Source organism: Fringilla coelebs, assembly GCF_963513975.1.
Source record: "Fringilla coelebs genome assembly, chromosome: 4".
In the NCBI taxonomy this organism is placed as follows: Eukaryota; Metazoa; Chordata; class Aves; order Passeriformes; family Fringillidae; genus Fringilla; species Fringilla coelebs.
Genome location: NC_140032.1, coordinates 33,220,213 through 33,241,126, shown reverse-complemented (window position 1 = coordinate 33,241,126; position 20,914 = coordinate 33,220,213). Strand labels below are relative to the sequence as shown.

The window sequence follows — 20,914 nt, the reverse complement described above, 5'->3', positions numbered from 1 at the left end:
CCATTTAGAGGTAGAGAATGTGAATGTCAGCCTATATATACAACTATCTTTCTAGCTCTATAGGCTCATACTGATGATGGGTGGCGTAAAAATGACATACAGCTTGCTGTCAGGTATAACTGGGCAGTGAATTGGCTGGCTTTGTGTATGTGCACGTAGGAGAGAGGGATGTATTTGCAAAGCTTGGGGGAGGTTTTAGTCCCTATCACTCTGCAGTAGTAGTGAAAGTGATTTCAAAAGATATATATTCCATAATATTGGATTCAGTTTGTTTTTAATAGGATATATGGCAGTTTGGCTCTGTGCAAAGTGCTATCAACAAGAACTAATGGATTTGTGTGAAACATTGCTGTTACTGGCTGAAAAGATGAACTGTGAGGTTACAGATCAATGATGTCCAACAGAAACTCGAATTCACATTTTTTTTAATATAAAAATTCTTTGCTTAAATGTTTATGAGGACCTAAAACTGTAACTTGAATGAATTGAATTATGTGAATGCTTCTTTAATCTTTGATGCCTCTTTAAATGACAGTGAGATTGCCAAGCAGAGGTAGAAATTGTCTTTCCTCTATTTGGGCTCAGTAAAATCTACATTAACAAAAAAACCCAAGACAATAGAAGAATATTTCCTGTAGGTTTCCTGCAGACTGCAGGACCTTTCATTGAACATTTAATGATCTTTACTATTTGACCGTTCGCAAGCCAGATGTAAGTTAGGTTCATTTGTAGAGCCAATAGATCTGCTGGAGGAGCCAGCACTGGAGAATAATATGAACTTCTGAAGAAATTAAAATCTTTCCACTTTGTTCTTTGAATTACTGGTTGGACAGCCAGAGTCGTGTAAATAAATGACTACATGTCAGATGTCTGAATATGATAAAACATCATTTAGTAATTAAATATTAGTGGGGTTTATGTTATCACTGAGCTTTAAGTTTTTATTCAGCTACTAGTTCTAGTAATAATTTCTTGATTACCAGTATCAGTAGTAACATTCTCATGACTTTGAGTTCTAGTAGGATTGAAATTACTGATATTTAAAAATACATAGTAAATCACTTCTTTAAATGCTCTCTCTGTTAAATATTTGAATGTGCAGAATTTTTCTAATGCACAGTCAATTATAAATGTTAGAGATGCACAAGGAAAAGTATGTTAGAACTCATACATTTGTTGATAAAAATAAGCTGGTAGCATCTCTTAGCGCATTTCCTTGGAAGTATTTCATTAATTTCAGTCATTGAATGTAAAAGATCACTTTTTTGGTAAGGGGAAATGTACGCATTCCAGTCAAGGATTAAGTCTCTGAGAATATTATGTAACTTTATTCTGAATCTGTGCTAACGTGCCAGTGAATCAAAGAAGAGCTTTGCTTTTTCTTACTAGATTGCTGCAAAAAGTACCTCATTAGAAAGATGGCTGCATTTTGTATGATGGACTGTGAATTTTTTATAGAAACTAGCCAAGAAACTAGCATGTTTCATAGTGTATACAGGTACTGCTGAGTCTTCTCTTACCACTTTGTATTAAAAGTAGAGTCGTAGGAACATTACGGTATTCAACTACTTAGCTACTTATTTTACCAAGAAAAAAAGAAGAAATTGGTTGAAGAAATACTTGATGACTAGAAAATACTTTAATATTTTGAGGAACTTAATTAGAGTACTGGAATACCTCAGAAATAGTATTGACAAAATATTTCCTGGAATGTGTTACTTCAAAACTGTTCTGTACACTTTATTCAAAGTTCATTTTAGAATGTGAAGACTTGAGAAATTCTTAAAGTGTGATAAACATACACATATGTCATTATTGAGGTGGACTGCCAGTTATCTAATTGCCTTCAATATTGATTAAGGTGTGGAACAGGTGTTGATAGTTTCCAGGGAAGTTTTAAATCAATTTGTGTAGAGGCTGATTGATTGTCTGCAAAAGCACAGTGTTGCTGGAGGTTAAGGTCTGCTCAAGCCACCTATTTTACACACTCCACCCACTAAAACAGTGCCTGGTTTAATCAAATTCAAATTGTTCTGATCTGTAAGTCTTCCAGGTTTTCATACATGGAGTTGATTAGAGATGTTACTTCTATTGAGAAGGTGCATGGTACAAAATAAAGGCAGAAACTGGGGGTGGAGTTCAAGTCCTGCTCTTCTGAAGACCCTGTTAAGCACTGTGCTCACATTGCTGATCTGCAAGTTGAAGAAACAGGACTCTGCTTAGATTGCTGACAGCATGAGTGCATTTGAAAAATTGACATGCCATAATTATGGGATCATTATATACAGACACTAGAAATTAAATATTGTTTTCAAATACTAAAGTCAAAAAAGTTCTGTTTTCTTCTGACATACTCTCTCTGTCAGGTTCTCACTGAGCATCTGTTTGAATCCTAAAACACCAAGCCCATATGCTTATAAGCTTTCTTTGATGTCAGTAGTGTCTTACTTTAGATTTTTGCTTGATCCCTCTGGCATCTTTCCTCCTCAAATATCCCTTGCTGTCATCATAAGTACTTGGAATTTGATCATGCTGTGTATTTTGTCCCCTGGCTCTTAGGCAAGCACCAATAGTCCAGAATTTTGTAGCATTTGCGGTGTTCCTTGAGTTTATCATCCCTGTTTTCAGAGGTACACAGTCATTGAAGTAAGAATGGACCCAAGTATTTTTTCCCCACATTAATCATTCTCTGTTTTAGATAGGACAAAAGAAGTAGACGGTTCTAAACAAAATAATAGTGGCTTACTTAATTTCTCCCCCTCATTTCCTCACTATTCCCTGAGAGAACCAGAGGCTCTGGTGCTTCTTTCGCCTCTCCTGCTGCTGTGCATTGTCATTGCAGAATGTGAGATCCCCATTCACTCTGGTAGCCAGCTCTCTGCATATTTTTCTTGCTGGCTGGCTGTGCCAGATAGCCGGCAAGAGACTGTCTTTTAATAGTCTCAGTTCAGTTTTATTACTTCATCTCTGGTCCAGCCTCATCAAGTAAACATCCCCCACTAAGCACTGCTCAGTCTTTAAGCCTGCCTTGCCACAGGCAGCAGTCAAGAATTTTATTCAAGGACTTGCACATAAGGTATCACCAAAGGGTAATGACCACCTAAAGGTAGCCTTATAACACTGTGTCTTCAGGTTACAATCCAGCATGTCGTTCAGAGGACAGCATGGAAGGCTGATAAATCCCACATTCAGTTTTGCACAAAGTTACACAACAGAATTAGTATATTCTTTTTTGTGGGATCATCCCGTTCTTTAATTTGAACTTGCACCTCTAATTTCATTTTTTTGTATCTTTATGTATAGAGAATTAGAAAGTCAAGCAGTCCTTGCAAATGGTCATGACAACCTTATAGAGATGGATGTGTTTTCTCCAACATATCACGATAGCAGTTATGGGTATGTGACTCTTCAGTGTTTGCATGATGCTAACTATTGACACAGAAGACAAAGTGTGATTTTAAAAAAATTATTGCAATAGGAAAACATCTGGAACAAATGTACTCATTCTTATGTCTGATTCTTAAAAAATTAGTCTAAATAATTTGTCGTGTTGACTCATACCAGATATAAAATGGTAAGCTTTGGCTGCCAAATCTTGCTTGCTTTAAGACATTAAGAATGCAATTGGAATTGTATTAATTCTCTGTGGCCCAATTCTGCAGCTTTGCAAACTATTGGCATGATTACAGATTTGCCAGGTCTGATCCTTTGTTTGTAATGTATTTACTACTTGGCAAATATTTCTTTTAGAAATATTATGACATATATTATAGCATAAAGAATAACCAGTCAAAGAAGTTAACAGGAGTTACATACCTAATCTCTAATATTTTTACCAGCTAGTTTGGGATTGCAACTGCTGATAAATATGTAACTGTAAATAGATAAATTCATATTTCAATTTGTTTAAGTAAAATTTCGATTTTAGAATTGTTCCATATCTACTTAACTTTGTCAATAATCTGTGTCTAATTTTTTAACTATTTCTTGACATTCTTATGCCAAATCAGTATAACTCATTTCTGTTCCACACACACAGAGAAAAAAAACTGACAAAGCAGTACCATTTCTGAATTGTTAATCATAAATTTACCTTTTTGTGTTTGTTTATACTCCACTGAAAATCAATTTTTTATGTCCAAATTCTGTTTTGTTAATGGTAACTTCTAACTTCATAAAAGGGACAATGTGCTATTTGATTAAATGAGGAGATCTGCAGTTGCCTGCTAATTAATCTGTAATATATATTGACACAGTACATTGATCTGCTTCTCCCAAAAACTCTTAAGCTTTCACTTAGCCACAAATCAACAGCAGGAAGAAAATGGTGTGTTAAATTCAATTAGTCAATCATTATCAGCAGACTCAGAGATTTGCAGATATTTGCCAGAAGATCCCAATATATTGTCTTCAAAGTAAAAATGTAAGCATAGTGTATTAAAACAGAACAAAGCCAAATATTATTGTTCCCTGTAGAACAATTACCATACAATACTGGTTCAGATGTATAAATGCTGTAGTAGAGTTAATAGAACTGTGCCTGGTTTATGCTTTGTATGTTTGTAATAGGATCAAGAAATGTAAGTATTTTAGCAAATGGTGTATGTTGTATGAAATTTCTGTTAGTTGAGACTAATTCAGGTAACAATACAATGAAATTTATCTTGTTTGTAATCCCTTCATTTTTAAAATTATGCTAGCAGGGATCATCTCCTGGTGTGAAAGTTGTCCAGAGGTAATAATACATCAGTTCCAAAGCATAATAGATTTGAGACTACAACATGCTATCAGCATGAAGATTCAGTTTATCAATGTCACAAACATACTGTGTCACAGCTAGAATCATTATATATTTGTTTCTTTGTTTTCATGTCATGTGTTATGATATACTATTTCTTAATTTGTATGGCTTATGGAGAGAATATTAATCTAATCAATTTGACAACTTTAGTGTTAAGGATGATTATAGAAATATACATTTTACATAGAAATTCTAATGTTTCATAGGCATAGACCTAAAGAATAGTTGTTTATTGCTTCAAGACATGTATTCACTGTGCATCAATTATCATAAGACAGCTGGAAATCTCAATGTATTCTAGTGGTATGTATTGTTGGCTTTATTCTTTTCTCTGATGTACAAACATATGTTAGTGTACCTGTTGACAAATCAGCTTAGTTTGAAGTAAGAAGTCTTGTCTTCCTTTTACTTAACCTGATAGTCCTCTTCCCAAAGTTACCTAGGTGTCAAAATCTGAAAATATGTAAGATTCACTATCAGCAAATGACTGTATTTAAATTACTTATAGATAAAGCTTGCTGGTGTTTTCTATTTCTGTATTTTTTTATATTCTGTATTCTCTGTTTTCTATTGTCCCCTCATTTTCGGAAAATTTCATCCTTCTGCAATGTTAGAAAACTTCTGTTTTATTTAAGTAGGAATTCTTTGCAAGGAGGTTGATTCAGGATTTTTGTCATCTGTTTGGGAGAAAGTTCAGAAGAGCTGAGTTTAGGGCATGCTCTATTAAACTTAATAGTGATAGAGGAGAAAACTGAAGGAGGCTGAGTACAAAAGGGGTAGGGGTGGGTGTCCAAATGGGTAGATGGAGTAGTCCATAAGAAGGAACTGAGACTGGTTGATTAAGCAAAGTCAGAGATGGATGAAATTCTAGAGGACTAGAGGCTAAGTATCTATGATGAAAACTGAGATAATTTCTTGTCCTTTATTGCTTGTGATTATTTGTGAAATCCTTTTGAATTGTATGCACCTCATCACCTATGGGACTGACTCAGCATGGAGAGAAGCCTTGGCTACTGGCATATGCTCTACTAGTGTCAGAGGCCAGAAATCATCAAACCATAGATTTTCTATCTGTGATGGCCTATGGAGATGAGAAAGCTTTCAATGTGATTTTTAAAGTTTCTCCAAACTTTCTTAAATAAAATCACAAGTTAATACTTTAGTAAAAACAAACAAAAAAAAATCATAAAGCTAGCACAAAAAAACTTGCAAAATTAAAAGCTAACTTCTTTCTGCAGTTACTTGGCTGCAGCGGAGCTTGCCATCCCAGTAAGTGCAGGTCAAGTTGAACCAGAAGGAGATTTTAACAGATTCTGAGGATTCTTTCTGTCACATTCAAACAGGTGAGGAAACAGTACCAAATATCATGGCAAAACAAAGACCTGGATGACTGTATAGTGCCTGCATTCAGTATCTCTGATAATGCTGATTGCATGAAGAGAAGACCATCTGCAAAAAGATGTGTGTGAAAATGAGTACCATAAAATATAAAGTGTCACCCTCATCTGGGCACAAGGTGTAATCCTCTGCCTTTGTGAATCTGTGAACAGTGGTCTCTCAGTTCTATGCAACTTGGCTTGTTGCATATGAGAGACTATGCTCAGTCAGTCCAGACAAGATTTCAGCCTTTGTTTCAACTTCTGACTTAATCCTTGGGTGCATAATGCCCTCTTAAACTATATTTCTTTTTGAAGTACTCTCCACGTGCCTTTTGAGACATTTAGAGCAATTGTTCTCTTCCAACTTTATGAAGACAGCAAAGATAGTAAAAAGATGGGAGGAGTAGCTGTGCTCTACATTCCTTTGATTTTCTGCTTGGAAAGTGTAACTTATTCATTATTTAAGATAGGAACTGGCTAAGGTTTGAGCGCCTCATCTCAGAGACAACTTTTCCTGACTGTCTTGGTAGTGATATGACTCCAGAAGAGCAGAGAAGATAAGGAAGTGTAATATAAATCCTTACTGCTCACATAAGCATTTCAGGTCCTTACTGCAAAATTTAGATGCTTTCCTCTGGTCCCCCTTCCTTTGGAGAGAGGAGAACTGTAATAACAGGAATATTGCATCAGAAATACTGAATTCAGTAAAAGAAAGTGCAGTAAAGTGCTGCAAAGTTCACTCCCAACTGCTGCCTTCTTCAGAAGTGAGCATCACCAGCAATATCAAGGGCCGAGTCACTCGCTGTAACGTAGGTGGAAGTCTGTGTAAGTGCTGGTCCTCTGAGAGACTAGTACCCAGAGGAAGCCTCTAAGGCAGCAGAACTACTTGATATTTTTCCAGCAATACATAGATCTCGTTTTACTCTAATCTGGAAAGTAGCGGGACAGTCCTGCAATGAGCAGTGTGAGTAGCTACAACTGAGCCAGGTTTCTTTCCTTGTTCACCCAGCACAAGGCATTCTTTGCACTGGACTCTCTTGCTCCTTTCTGCAGTGTGGCTTAGTATTGTTTGTTCCCCTTCACTGAGTGCAGCATAGCGGAGGAGCGCAAAGGAGCAAGCTTGGCAGAGCCGTCTGATTATTCTGGTTCTTTTGATCCTAGATATGCAGAAATTAACTACTCCTCCTCCGGGGTCCAGAACTAGCAGCTCAGATCTGAATTTGGAGAAACAAATAAGAGCATAACAGGTGCCCTTTCCATCCTGTAGCACTATATTCTTTCTTGTACCACCAAGAAGGTAGCAGTGATGAAAAGGAAGATTTATTCTAACACACCAAAGGAGAGGAAGTTTGGGGCTTTTGTCAGCATTCAGTCCTTCAAGTCATCCTGTCCTGGTGACTTTCACAGCAGATTGGAGCACTGTCTTGTCTGAATTGTTCTTTGAAGCTTCAGCTGCAAGTTGCTATGCCTGACTTCTCCATTCTTTCTCCAGCAGCCAGCAGTGCAGCTGTAGCCTGCAGGAGGCAGATGTGAAAGAGCACACAAGCAGTAAGGAAGACACTTAAGCCCTAGTAGGACTTTTTTCTTTCTTGGATGTCAGTGTTCAGTTTACAAAGAAGGCAGGTCCTTAGTGTAAACTAATCCAAATTCAAGCAAGTGTTGCCATATGTAAAGTGTTTTTCTGAAACATTTGAATAATCTGGTAGAAGGTTTCCCATTTCCCATTCTCCATTTCCCACAGATGTTTCCTCTGTTTTTACATATGGGTAATAGCTGAGATAATAGCCATCTTCTCTTTCTTTCTTTCTTTCTTTCCCCCAAACTTTGATCATCATTTCATCTGCTGTGATCTTGAAGCTTTTTCAGGATTGTGATAGCATTAATAATGAACTCCAAGGAAGCAGAAATTCACTTTTATTTCTTCCTAAGAATTTTTTTTATTGCAATTCTGCACAGAAAATAAACTAAGACAAATTCACAGCATAACACAGTTTCTGTGCTGGCTTGGAGTTATGTTAAATGCAGCCATATGGTTCTGTGGAAGTCAGTCATAAGCCTGTGCTAAGGGCAAACACCACCAGCTACAAGGTTTCATCTCAGAAGAATGTTAAAAGAAGATGAAGATAGGCATTAAGTGTTCACAGAGAAACAAAAATCCAATTCCTGCTAGAGCCTGCTGGGAAAGCTTTTCTCATGCATCAATGAACCTGAGTTCACATGAAACCTAGCCAGTAATTTCTGCTATTTTTACATCTTTCCTATAATGTTAGTCAGCAGAGATTAATCCTTTCTATCTGTTTCTTCAACTCAGTGCAAGGAATCGTATTTATTGATGTGATCTGTCCATTAGTGAATCAGGCAGAGGTCTCCTATGTCAGGTGGCAGGTGAGGGTCATGGTCTCTCACAGAGAGTCGAGTTGAATCCAGCATGAATAGGGTCTGTCAGCAGGGAGAGGGCACACCAGTCAGTATGTGCAGTACTGTCATAGATCATGATCTTGGACAACTGTCTTTTACACATTTAATGGTTTTCTTCTCATTCTGTGGGTGATGTATGTCATAGGGTTTTTTACAAACAAAAAAGCATGATAACCCACTCCCAGGAAGGGAAAAATTCAGCTGGCCTGCATTCAAGAAAGTCAGGGAGAGACAAAAACTAAATCTTAAATGAGAGAAGTAGGAGCAAACTATAATAGCTGCAGCTGGATTTATCCCTCTTTTCTTTAACTTTCTTAAGATTAATTGATCTCTTTGTATGGAAATGGCAAATAAACTTCTAGGTCTTTGCACTGAGACAGACGTGCGCTATCTCTGCATGTGTTAGTGATGATGTACTTGAGGCAGAGCTCCCAAACCTTAGAAGTGTGTTCTGTCTGAAAGTCTGTTCTTCCCATTTGAAACATCAGAAAAATAAAAGGATAAAATTTTAGCTACCCTTATGTCTTGCTTGCTTATGTTAGCCTCATGGTGCTGCCAAACTTTTGTAGAAAGTTATACTATGTTATTGAAAAACAGAATTATTATTTACTTCTATCTGCAGATAGGTGCATTATGAATTGGGACCATTTGGGGGAAAAATCTAGTGGTTTATTTTTAGTTCAGGGGAGCAATCATCACAGTTTTGTTCATTACAACACAGAATAGTTAACAGCTTTTATTCCTAGGAATTCAACAATACCTTTATAGTAAACATCAAACCCAGGTCATTAGGAGTACTATTGAATTCTAAGCAGAGGAGTTGGGTCGTGAAACAGAAGTATGCCACTGAAACATAAATTCACTAAAATTTACATTTCTCTCAACTTGCATTCACTCAAAGTGGATTTGATAGAAGTTTTTTCACCTCTGTAGCCTTAGGAGAACTAAATTGATGTGTTTCTAATCCTAAGTGTCTAAGGTCTGTTACCTCTTGTGCCTTGGAGTGAATCCAGGCTAATAGATTGAGGACCTTAACAGAATGCATAAGACATTTTGCCTGGGCTTGCTTAAAAATGTGTTAATTCATGTAATAATGTCCACAGATTCAACACACCTTAGAGGCAAATAGATAATTTTTAATAGAGATAGATACTGGCAGATTTGAATTGGTTTGGGGGGAAGATTAACCTGTGCTCCACAATGTGAAAATTGGTGTGCTCATTCCATGAAATATTTAATTTGTGATTACAGAAAAAAAGAATGCTATTGCCTTAGCTGGAAGAGTCCAGTAAAGTACAGGGGTCTTTTGAGTCAACAGTGATCTTCTCTGCTGGTGATTACTATTGTGTTCTCAAATTGCTAGGGCAACAGATGAGTCAAATAAAGCGGATTAGTGGACTTTTTGCTTCCATGAAAGAAAGTTTTAAAGTGTCCCAGATATATCTAACTATATGTGGATATTTTGATACCTAGAGGTAAAAGAAAAAATGCAAAAAATGTTAGGGATAGTTTTTCTTTTCTCTTTCACCTCTCTTCAAGTCACTTTCTATTCTGTCAACTTCCAAATGTCAGTTTTGATTTTTTCAGCATTGAAACAACAGGTATCTGAAAATAGCTTTCCTCATCTCCACAGTTGCCTTTGCCTGACCCATAAAAAGCCTAAATTTTGCTTTTTTGCTTTAGGCAATTAGTTCTTAATGCTTTTGTGTGTTTTACCCTAAAAAATAAAGTGAGGCAAACAGTAGTATTATAAAAACTTGTCTTTGTGTACTGCAGGGCAAACAGTACATACTCATTATACAAGAACAAGGAAATAATCAGTTGAATTTAAATTGAAATTGATAGAAGAAAATACGTTTTGATATAGTGCATGTTTAGCCTGCAGAACAAAATGCCACAAGACATCAGTGAGAGCATGAGTTTTGGGCTGCTTACAGAAAGAGCAAGCTGTTAGTGAATAAACAGACTGGAAGGCATTCATTCCCTCTCTTTATACTGGCCACTTTCAGACAGGGTGTTGTTCTTGATGGCCTACCCAACTACAGTAATTCCTGTTTCTGCTTATTTGGTTACAGTTTTACACAGCTTTTGTAACTGTTCACTGTCAAAGAACTTATCTGTTTCTCCACCATTTTTGGAATAAACTAACTTTCTCATTGTTCTGCATATGCTTTCAGGAATCCTACCCCTTACACTGCTTTTTAGACAGACACCTCCATCAGAAGTACAGAGATAATTTCTAACATTGGATTCCTTTTGTAGTTCAGTCTTCTGAGTGTTGAAGCTGTTCTTCCTCAGTTGTCTTCTAGCAGTGGGCTGTAATGATCTGTAGAGCCATTTATCACACTAACTGGATCATCGTGGAACTGACCAAACATTGCATTTAGGACAGCGTAGGAGACAGGGCTGCAAGAAAACCTATGGCACTAGGACATTTTTTACTGATCACAATGGAATCTCTCTATTCAGAAACATGACCAAATGAATGGATTTATTCTCCTCCATATTTTTCAGATGCTGTTAGAGTACAACGATACATAAGATCCAAAGATTTAGGATTAAATAATTTAGGGTTTTTAAACACATATATTCTAAATACGGATTTATTCTGGAACAGTGGTATTATAGCTCTTAAGATAAGGAGTGTTTAGTTCTTGTATGCATAAGGCCTAGCAATATTGGCCTTTATTCTGTGATAGCAGACATCAACTAAATAATGGTGTTGCACAAAGTAACAGTAGCTGCCATTCAATCTCACTGGCAGGGTGATAAAATATGATGCATATTCTGATGTACTGTGAGAAGTTCAGTACAATTTTGCTGGGCCTTATTCACAATTCCATATTTAGTATGAGTTTTGTTAAAGTCCTGTGTGACTTTTAATATGGTGTGACATACTTGCCATGTGATTCAGCACTCTATTGGCAGGGTTGCACATTATGAAATAATTTAAAACAGAACCAAAATGCTGTCAAAAAAGTTTTTTGAAATGATAAGGTACATCTTTTTTACATCTTCCAAGAATTGCAAAGCATTCTATACATATGATGCCCAAAATTAGAGAAATTGTTCCTTAGCAAGGTAACGCAATTTCAGCATAAGCTAAAAACGGCATGTATCTAATGTAAAAATTACATTAAGAATGTTAAAATTATGCAATAAATCTATTCCAGTTGAGACCAGTCTATTTATAAAGTAACATGTAATATTCCTTTTTTGCTTGGTGATAGTTTATTTATATAATATCTCAGCTTCTGGCAGTGTAGAGTCCAGGGCTTTCCAGATGTGTTTATATATTGCATTCATTGATGCATAGTATCCATTTTCTTTTAAACTGCGGTCAAAAGTTCTTGTCATAGATCCTTTCATAAAGAAAGTTATTCTAAATCACATTTCTGTTGCTGGACACCTGGCTATCTTATATCAAAAGTACTTGGGCTTCTGGGCTGTGTCTTAGTGTCCTTGAATATTTTGATAGTCCATCTCCATTTCTATAAAGACATAGTTTTGAGTTAACTTAATCTTTCTGCCAAACTCATGGATGGGTTTTATCACTTTTTTGCCCCTTCTGTTTTTCTGTTTACTGAATTTAGTAGAGAATGCTTCAGTTTTATTTTCCACAGGGGAAGTGGCAGCACAAAAAAAGATCTGATTTGCTGTGAGCCCTCTCTCCTCACCAGTATGAGAAGGGAGAAACCATCTGCATGCCAGCCAGTGCACATGAGCACTTGGTGCTCAAAGAGTACAGAGTAAAAGTAAAAACATTATTATTTTACTTTTATTCACATGCTTCTGTTTTCTGAGCTGACCCCTTTGAGGTTTTTGATGCTGTATTTCCATCTTTTATTGTAAGGGCAAAAGCTTAAGTAAAATGCCTACCATTTGTGAAATAAGGGTACTTCCCAGCTGTCTTTGCATCCAAAGATTAGTTTGATATAACTTTGTATTTTGTAGTTTAGATTTGTTAGGTACTGAATACTTCCCACTTAAAATGTTAGGATTAGCTGCCTTTTTAATAGCAACATCTGTTGAATAAGTTGGCAGAAATATAAATTGAATAAATGTAAAAGTGGAATATTATTTGCTTTAAAAGTTGAATTATTTAATAATACAGAACTGGCTTGTCTTGTAAACTATTAGCATGATTCACTGGAGTTTTGTACTCCATACCTTAATAAAATATTTAAAGTGCTACTTACGTGAAGATGTAGCAAGTGCATGTTATGTGATCAATTTTGAAGGGAAGATACACTATTGCAGATACTATAAGCTCCCTATGAGATGAAATATAGTGTAATTTCCTGTAAGTCAGTGCCTGGTCAAGTAGTGCAAACAGTTTAGGCTTTAGAAATTAGCTATTTGAGCTCCATAGTTTGAAAAGACAAAGTAGATAGATGTATAGATAATTTAAATCATTTGTGGATGGATTATATTTCAAGAGCATAAGAATTTCAGCATTATCTGGAAGCAGCCTGGATTTGTTGTCAGATGCCATATCCTTCCAAGAGTCTCATAGGAACAGTTTGGCATGGCTCAGTGAGGCAGACAAGATGTGCAAGTCTGATAGCATTACACTTTAAATACTTATCACTCAGAGTTAATGTAGCAGGAGAGTCTCTGACAACTTTGTTAGTAACTCCACTCATTAGAAATAGAGATATCCAAACAAATTTTCTTAACCCACATGAAGATGGCAGACTGACTTTTCTATCATTATTTTTCCCTCAGCGTTCAGCCGTACGGTGCAACCACTCTGGCATTGTATTCATGGGATTCAAAGTAAAGGAGAATAGCTTAACGTGAGGAGCTGTGCCATGTGCTGCCTAAGACAACACATTCCTGAATTCCTACTGCTGAATTCCCACAGCACGCTCCTGGAGTGACTGGCTGATCATGCCACGGGCAGGTGCACTCTTCTCTGGGTAGAAGAATGGCTGAATGGCCAGGTCCAGAGGGTGGTGAGTGGAGTTACATCCAGCTGGTGGCCAGTTACGAGTGGTGTTCCCAGTTGGTCAGTGTTGGGATCAGTTCTGTTTAATTTCACAGTATCATGGAAGAAGCTGTGTTGCAAGGGACCCACCAAGATCATAGAGTTCAACTCCCAGCCCTGCACAGGACCATCCCCAGGAGTCACACCATGCGCCCAAAAATGTCCAAACACTTGCTGGACTCTCTCAGTTTTGGTGCTGTGACCTCTTCCCTGGGGAGGCTGTTCCTGTGTCCAGCCACCCTGTGGGTGAAGAAGCTTTTTCTAATATCCAACCTCAACCTCCCCTGACACAGCTTCAGGCCATTCCCTTGGGTCCTGTCACTGGCCACCACAGAGATCAGTGCCTGCCCCTCCACTTCACAAGGAAATTGTAGACTGCAATGAGGTCTCCCCTCAGTCTCCCCTTTTCCAGACTGAACAGACCAAGTGACCTCAGCTGCTCCTCATATGGCTTTCCCCCAAGGCCCTACACCATCCTCATGGCCCTTCTTTGGACACTCTCTAATAGCTTATAACCTTCTTACATCATGGTGCCCAAAACTGCACACAGTATTCAAGGTGAGGCCCCAGCAGTGCAGAGCAGGATAATCACCTCCCTTGCCCAGCTGATGATGCTTTTTCTGTTATCAGCAATCTTTATCAATGATTTATTAATGGAGAGATTAAGTGCTCCCTCAGCAAGTTCAGAGACACACCAGGCTGGATGGGACTGTTGATCTGCTGGAGGGTAGAAGGTTCCAGAGAGGGATCTGGACAGGCTGGATCGATGGAGCAAGGCCTGCTGTAAAAGGTTAAATAAGGCCAAGTCCTGCTCTTGGGTCACAAAAACCTCCTGCCGTGCTACCAGATGGGGGAAGAGTGGCTGGAAAGCTGTCTTGCAGAAAAGCCCTGGAAGTGCTGGTTGACTGCCAGCTGAACATGACCCAGCAGTGTGCCCAGGTGGCTCAGAAGGCCAGGTGGCTTCCTGGCCATTCTCAAAAATAGTGTGGCAGCAGGATCAGGAAAGGATCTGTACTTGGCACTGATGAAGCCACACCTCAAGTGCTGTGTGCAGTTCTGGGCCCCTGGTTCAGGAGGGACCTGGAGGTCCTGGAGCAGGTCCAGAGAAAGGCAGTGAAGCTGGTGAAGGGTCTGGAGCACAAGCCTTATGAGGAGTGGCTGAGGGAGCAGGGGCTGTTTAGCCTGGAGAAAAGCAGGCTTGGGGGGAAGTGAGGGGGGTCTTACCACTCTCTGTAACCACCTGAAAGGAGATTGTAGCCAGGTGGGGGTTGTTCTCTTCTCACAAGTAACAACACACAGGACAGGAAGAAATGGCTTCAAGTTGTACTAGGGGAGGTTTAGATTGGGTATTAGAAAAAACTTCTTTGGAAGGGTTGTCAAGCATCAGAGCAATCTTCCAGGGAAGTGGTTGAGTCATAATCCCTCCAGGTATTTAAAAAATGTGTTGATGTGGCATTTAGGGACATGGTTTAGAGGTGGACTTGGCAGTGCTGAGTTAACGGTTAGACTCAATGATCCTAAGGGTCATTTCCAACCTACATTTTTCTAAGATTCACATATAAAAGTTACAATTTTCTTTCATTACCTTGATGCCTGAGGTGGACTGTCAGAGTTATGACAGTTCACACCATCACTGTCATCTCTAGAGTTTATCTATAGGATTAACTCCTCAAAGGCTTTGAGAATATGGATTACAGTCTCTAGTAGTCTGTGGTTTACCAAAGCCAGCATCAATTCTCACTTTCTCAGAGAAAATAAAAAAGAAAAATATCAGTGGCAGACTGTTTTATTGTGCTATTTTCTTAAAACTTAAAGTATATTGGAGTTCTAGTCAAGTGCTCATATAATGCCAATTCCCATTTTTAGTCTGTTGAGCCTTACAGCAGAAGGAGGGTGTAAAAATTGCAGGGTGGTCTGGCAGCTTCTTATTTTTAACAGGAAGCTCATGTATAGGAGTATTGTTGTATCTATTGTATGGCTTTCCTTCTGTCCCCCAAAACAATACACATTGCACATGGAAATGGAAACAGCAACCTTTGCCTTTGGGTTGGGTTTTTTTGGAATCTGTTTGTGAAATATAACTGGACATAGCATTTACCATATGCAGCCAGAAAGGAAAGAGAAATAAAGGTCAAGTGGATAAGACACTTATCAGGACTTAATGAATTTATATGATTCTCTGAATCTGTACAATCCAAGTAATGCTGTTGTAAATATTTTTACATAGGGCTAGTTATTATTTTGGTCTTTGCTACACTGAAAATGTCAGAAGTTTTAATGAAGTACCTTCTTAGACAGGATTTAAGCTACCAGGGCTTTGTCTTTTGAGATTGTTGATTATACTCTGAGCTCAGAAGCTAAAAAAATTTGGGGTGTGCTGTTGTGCACCAATAGATCTAGTGTATAAGCTTCTGTTGTTGCTGCCATCAAGTTTAATATTGTTCAGAATGAAGTAACCTATGTAAAATATTTCATGGAATCATGTTTGTAATGCAAATATTTTCAAGTAGAGGGCCTATGCCAAGATGTTGTAATTCATCCGTTAACCTCCCATAGCAAAATCACCTGTAAACAACAAATCTTGTTTATCAACTGCTGGTATTCTTCTCAGGCTGCAGTGGGGCAAACTACTTTCCAGTGTCTCTACAGTGTAAATTGGTCCATTACTATGCAAGAATCCAAGCATGTGTCCCAGAGAATCAGAGTCCCATCAGCTAAGAAGCAGCTCACAGTGCCACGTGATGTTAACTAGAAAGGCTTTTCCCCTGCACAGCTGGCTCAGTTAGTGCTGGATCCTCTCAGCAGTGCTGTTTAAGTGACAGGCAGGAGGCAAATACAGCATGCACTTACCTTCAGGAGGACCTGGGTATCAGCAATTCATGAGTGTCTCTTACCTCTGACAAAACCCAAACCCCTTTCTGGTTCTATTTAGCTGTGTGTTGGTAAGTTCAAAGTCTCCACAGTATGCTTTCTTACCATTTTTACATATAATGTATTCATTTTGCTGGGCTTAATTAGGTAAGGGCAAGCCATATGCTACAGGGTTACCAACATAACAACTTGGTGGGAAACCTCTGGTGCAAAGACCTTTCTTTGAATGAGGTTTTGTTGTTCGTAGAGTTGTGCATGTGCATCTGGAGAAAAACTCCAGGTAGAATGTGTCATGTTTAGAGACTCTTTCAAAGTAATTATGATTGCATGAACTGAAATTAAAGGATTCTACCATATAGAAGCTCAGGGAGTAATATTTCCTTTGGAGATTTTAATTGAAAAAATAAACTCATAACTCACAGTGTGCATAATTTTGATTTTGCTTTTCACATCTGTTGCTGCTTTTTGTTGTTCTTGAACACTTACTAAATATATTTCTTTAGACTACTTCTGCTAGGCTGTAGCTAGCTTCTTTTATCCATAATCAGATATTTTTGTGGTAGGAATATGTGCGAGTAGATGTGAACTAGTGAACTGAATACTTAGGACAGACCCAAAAAAAATTTTTAACAGACTATTTTTGAAGAAGTTGCCAGAAATTTGTAACTCAGAGATTGCTGTTTTCTTTGTACTTAACTTAGGAAAGCTGTGATAAGTAGTGTGGACTGCAGTCACATTGCTCATTATTGACTTTTTAATGGAGTTCCCTGTAGTCTGTTGCAGAAGCCAACACAAATAAACAGCAGCAGAAAGCCTGTCCCTACTTGTCGGATAAACTATGAGAGACTTCCTTTCTGCTACACTGTATTTTGGGTAGTTCTGTTTTCTGTCTGGATACCAGTGTATTATTAATGTTTGGGGGGCTTTGGTCTTTCCTTAAAGGGAAAGTGTCTTTTTTACGTGTGAGTGTCATGACACATAATTGCTTCTGTGACCCTTTGTAGATTGGAGGTTGTTGGCTATTTGAAAAATAGGCAACATCAAACAAAAGAGTTATGATTGCCTGTGCTCCAGCTTGATTTACTTTTATACTTTACCATATGCTCTTTCTTTCACAGGCATTTCCTATTCAAAACAGGAACAGGGACCACACCGCTGTTCAGCACTGCAACGCCAGGGTACACAATGGCATCCGGCTCTGTTTATTCCCCTCCTACTCGGCCACTACCTAGGAACACTCTGTCCAGAAGTGCTTTTAAATTCAAGAAGTCTTCAAAGTACTGTAGCTGGAAATGTACTGCACTCTGTGCTGTAGGGGTCTCAGTGCTGCTGGCAATACTGCTGTCCTACTTTATAGGTGAGTCCCAGTTTTTATAATTGTCACTATGAACAGATGGATTGTACATGGACTGTGGCATACTAACCTTTAACTAGTCAGGTCTTTGGTAACACTAAAAGCCACAAGGATTTAATAAAAGTCACAATTGTTTTGAGAAATTAGAAAATTTGAATATTTTGCAAGCATCCTGTAGCTTGATGGTTAGTGAATTAACTTCAAAGAAGTATTTGAACTACAATTAAATTATTTGGGGTCAAGTTCTTATAAAAGTATGTGTAAAATATAGACTGTAAAAATTCCATGATGTGAATATGACTTTCAGCATATCTTTGGATCTCTTTTCCTCTCATTTTGCTGAAATATTGCTAATACGATCCTTAGGAATGCTAACTATCACCTATTTCATCATTACATCCATGGATGTTTGTGTATAGAGCTGGAGCAAAAGTCTAATACAGATGTTTGATTGCGAAATAGGGAAAATGATTGTCCAAAAGACAACATGCAGTGAGGATTTAGACTTCTTCCTCTCTTGTGGGTTGTTTATTTTTAATTAATGTCACTTTTCTCTATTTGTTTGTTAAACTCTGTTTTCCAAATTTTATTTTAGAAAATTTCCTTCATTTCTTCATCTCCTTAATTATTTTCATAAATTTTCACTATAAATAGTATGTAATTTGAGTTTTAGGCAGTTAATAGGAGCAATGGTTGGCTATGAGAAAATGTCCTTGACTTTAATAAGGGAACAGAACAGGATCATTTTGCACTCATAACTTCCTTTGCATCTTTGTCCAGATTACAGATTTTTTCATCTCTTGAGACCATACATGGTCTTCAAAGACTTCCTTTTAACTGACTTGTTAATTAGTTTAGGTTATCACAGTTACAGAAATACAATGATCTGGTTTTTGTTACTGGTTGGATACAAGTTTAGCATCTTGAGGAGTGGAGGAATGAAAACAGAAAGAAGAGAATCAATCTCTCTTTCCTTCCCTCTCTTTAAAATCAGTGTTAATTTATAATAGAGCCTAGAAGGCCTTAAGATCCTTAAATCTTCATGACGTTGTTCAAACAACCTTGTTGCATTTCAATGCAAGACACAGCATAAGCTCTGTAGAACCTTTGAAGTAGTTCTTACTGAGTTGAATCTCCTGTGAACAATGCAAGAAACTGAGTTGCTGAGTAGCTGGAGAAATTCCCCTCTGACCCAGCAAAGTTGAGCCCCCTGAGCACCCTTTCCACCTCAGCTGCCAGCCCCAAAGAGCAAAAGACATATATGCAAATGTAGGGCTTGCCACTGCCCTTCGGCTTCCTTCAGTCATTGGATTTGTGGTTATTTTGTGTGAATGTGCAAGGAGTTTAAAGGTGTGGTTTAGAGTTAAGTTTTGACACAAAATCTTTTTTTAAGTAGGATTTAAATATTCTCACTTATAAAACACATTAATTGTGCTCAGTCTCTGTAATATTGCCTCATAAATCATCAGAAGTAAACATCTGCCACTAAATAAATGCATAAATATTCAAGAAAGAATTCAGTACGAAGTATCACTGTCAGAAGCTGGGAAAAACAGCCATACATATAGTAAAACACTGGAGACCTGATTGTGAGCTGAGCTCTACACTTTACCAGGCCCAAAGAGCCAGATTGCTTATGAATCTGAGGGGCACGGGAAGATAGCTGTGCTGGATTATTTCTCCCACAGGCGCATTAAGAAATATAAGCATGTCTAATGCGCCTCTATTCCTGTATTCGGGAAAAAGAACAGAGCTTTCCAGTGAGCAGGGGCTGAAAGCTCCACACATCATTTATTCACATACCCTGTAAAGAAAAGATAGCTGTACAACATTTCATTTCGTGGGTGCACGCCAGCTCACATCCTAGCTGAAATAATGCACAACAGCCTTCCTCTGTCCACAGTCAATAGGGAACTCAATGCCTACTGGTGATATTACACATATTTCAGCTAACTCAGCAATCTAAATGTAAAATTCAGCACTCACAGATGCTCTCTAGAGAACTTTGTGTCCATAAAATGACGAATGGGTTGCACTCATTCATATATGTGGTTTTCCCATCTCTGCAGATGTGATATCAGAAATATTCCCCGTTTAATAGGCCAGCCAAGTATAAATGAGTAGAAATCATTAATGTAAGATCTAAGCACTCCTTCATCTTAGTTGACCATTTCATAGAATGGTTTGGGTTGGAACAAATATTTAAGATCATTTAGTTTCAAACCCCTTGCCATGGACAGGGACATGTTGTGCTAGATCGGGTTGCTCAAAGCGCCATCCAGCCTGACTTGACTACATCCAGGGATGGGGCATCCACAGCTTCTCTGGGCAACCTGTTGCATTGTCTGACCTCCTCACAGCAAAGAATTTATTCCTATTATCTAGTCTAAATGTGTCCTGTTTCAGTTAAAGCCATTCCCCTTTCTCCTGTCTTTGTGAGAAGTTCCTCTCCAGGTCTCTTCCCGGTCCCCTTTGGGTAACAGAAGGCTGCTGTAAGGTCTCCCCAGAGCCTTCTCTTCTTCAGGCTGAACAACCCAACTTCCTTTCAGGAGTCTATGAAACATGTCAGAGGAAACCTGTTTCATAATATAGGTGTGAAAGGGAAATGACTGAGTAGGAAATTGGTTGTAACATAAAAAGAAGGGAAGGACTGCAGTGTTATGTGACCCCTAGCACCCTGTAATATGCCTCCAAGACAGTGGTCTGGCATCTCTGCTGAAGTTCACAACAGCTGAAGTGGCATGTCACATTTGTATAGCCAGTTTGAGACCTGTTTTCAACTTCACAGAGATATGTTGCCACAAGTGTGAAAATGCTACCACCTTGTAGTATTTGCATGAAAGAATGAATTCAATATGAAGTATCTCTGTCAAGAGCTGGGAAATCACCCGTTTTGTAGCATGATTGCAGCAGAATATGCCAGTACACGTTGATAAGGTGTGGCTGATGTCTGTGGTGTGCCTGTGGCAGCTGCAGATGGAAGGACTTACAGACTGTTATTTCAGTGAGTGGTGGTGTAACCCAGCCCTTCTCAGAGCTGCAGAGATGAAGGTGTCATGCCCAAGATTATTTTAGTTACAGTGAGTACGGGATAGAGACAG

The 20,914-nt window shown here is 38.3% G+C and overlaps 1 protein-coding gene across 1 annotated transcript in view; it reads left to right on the top strand.

Annotated features, from left to right (window-relative positions):
- TENM3 (teneurin transmembrane protein 3) overlaps nucleotides 1-20,914 on the top strand; it is a 347,191-nt gene that overhangs the window by 216,098 nt on the left and 110,179 nt on the right. The window contains exons 6-7 of the mRNA XM_084205259.1: nucleotides 3,304-3,396; nucleotides 17,578-17,816. Coding sequence (XP_084061385.1) covers nucleotides 3,304-3,396; nucleotides 17,578-17,816 — 332 coding nt within the window. The remainder of the gene's footprint in view (nucleotides 1-3,303; nucleotides 3,397-17,577; nucleotides 17,817-20,914) is intronic.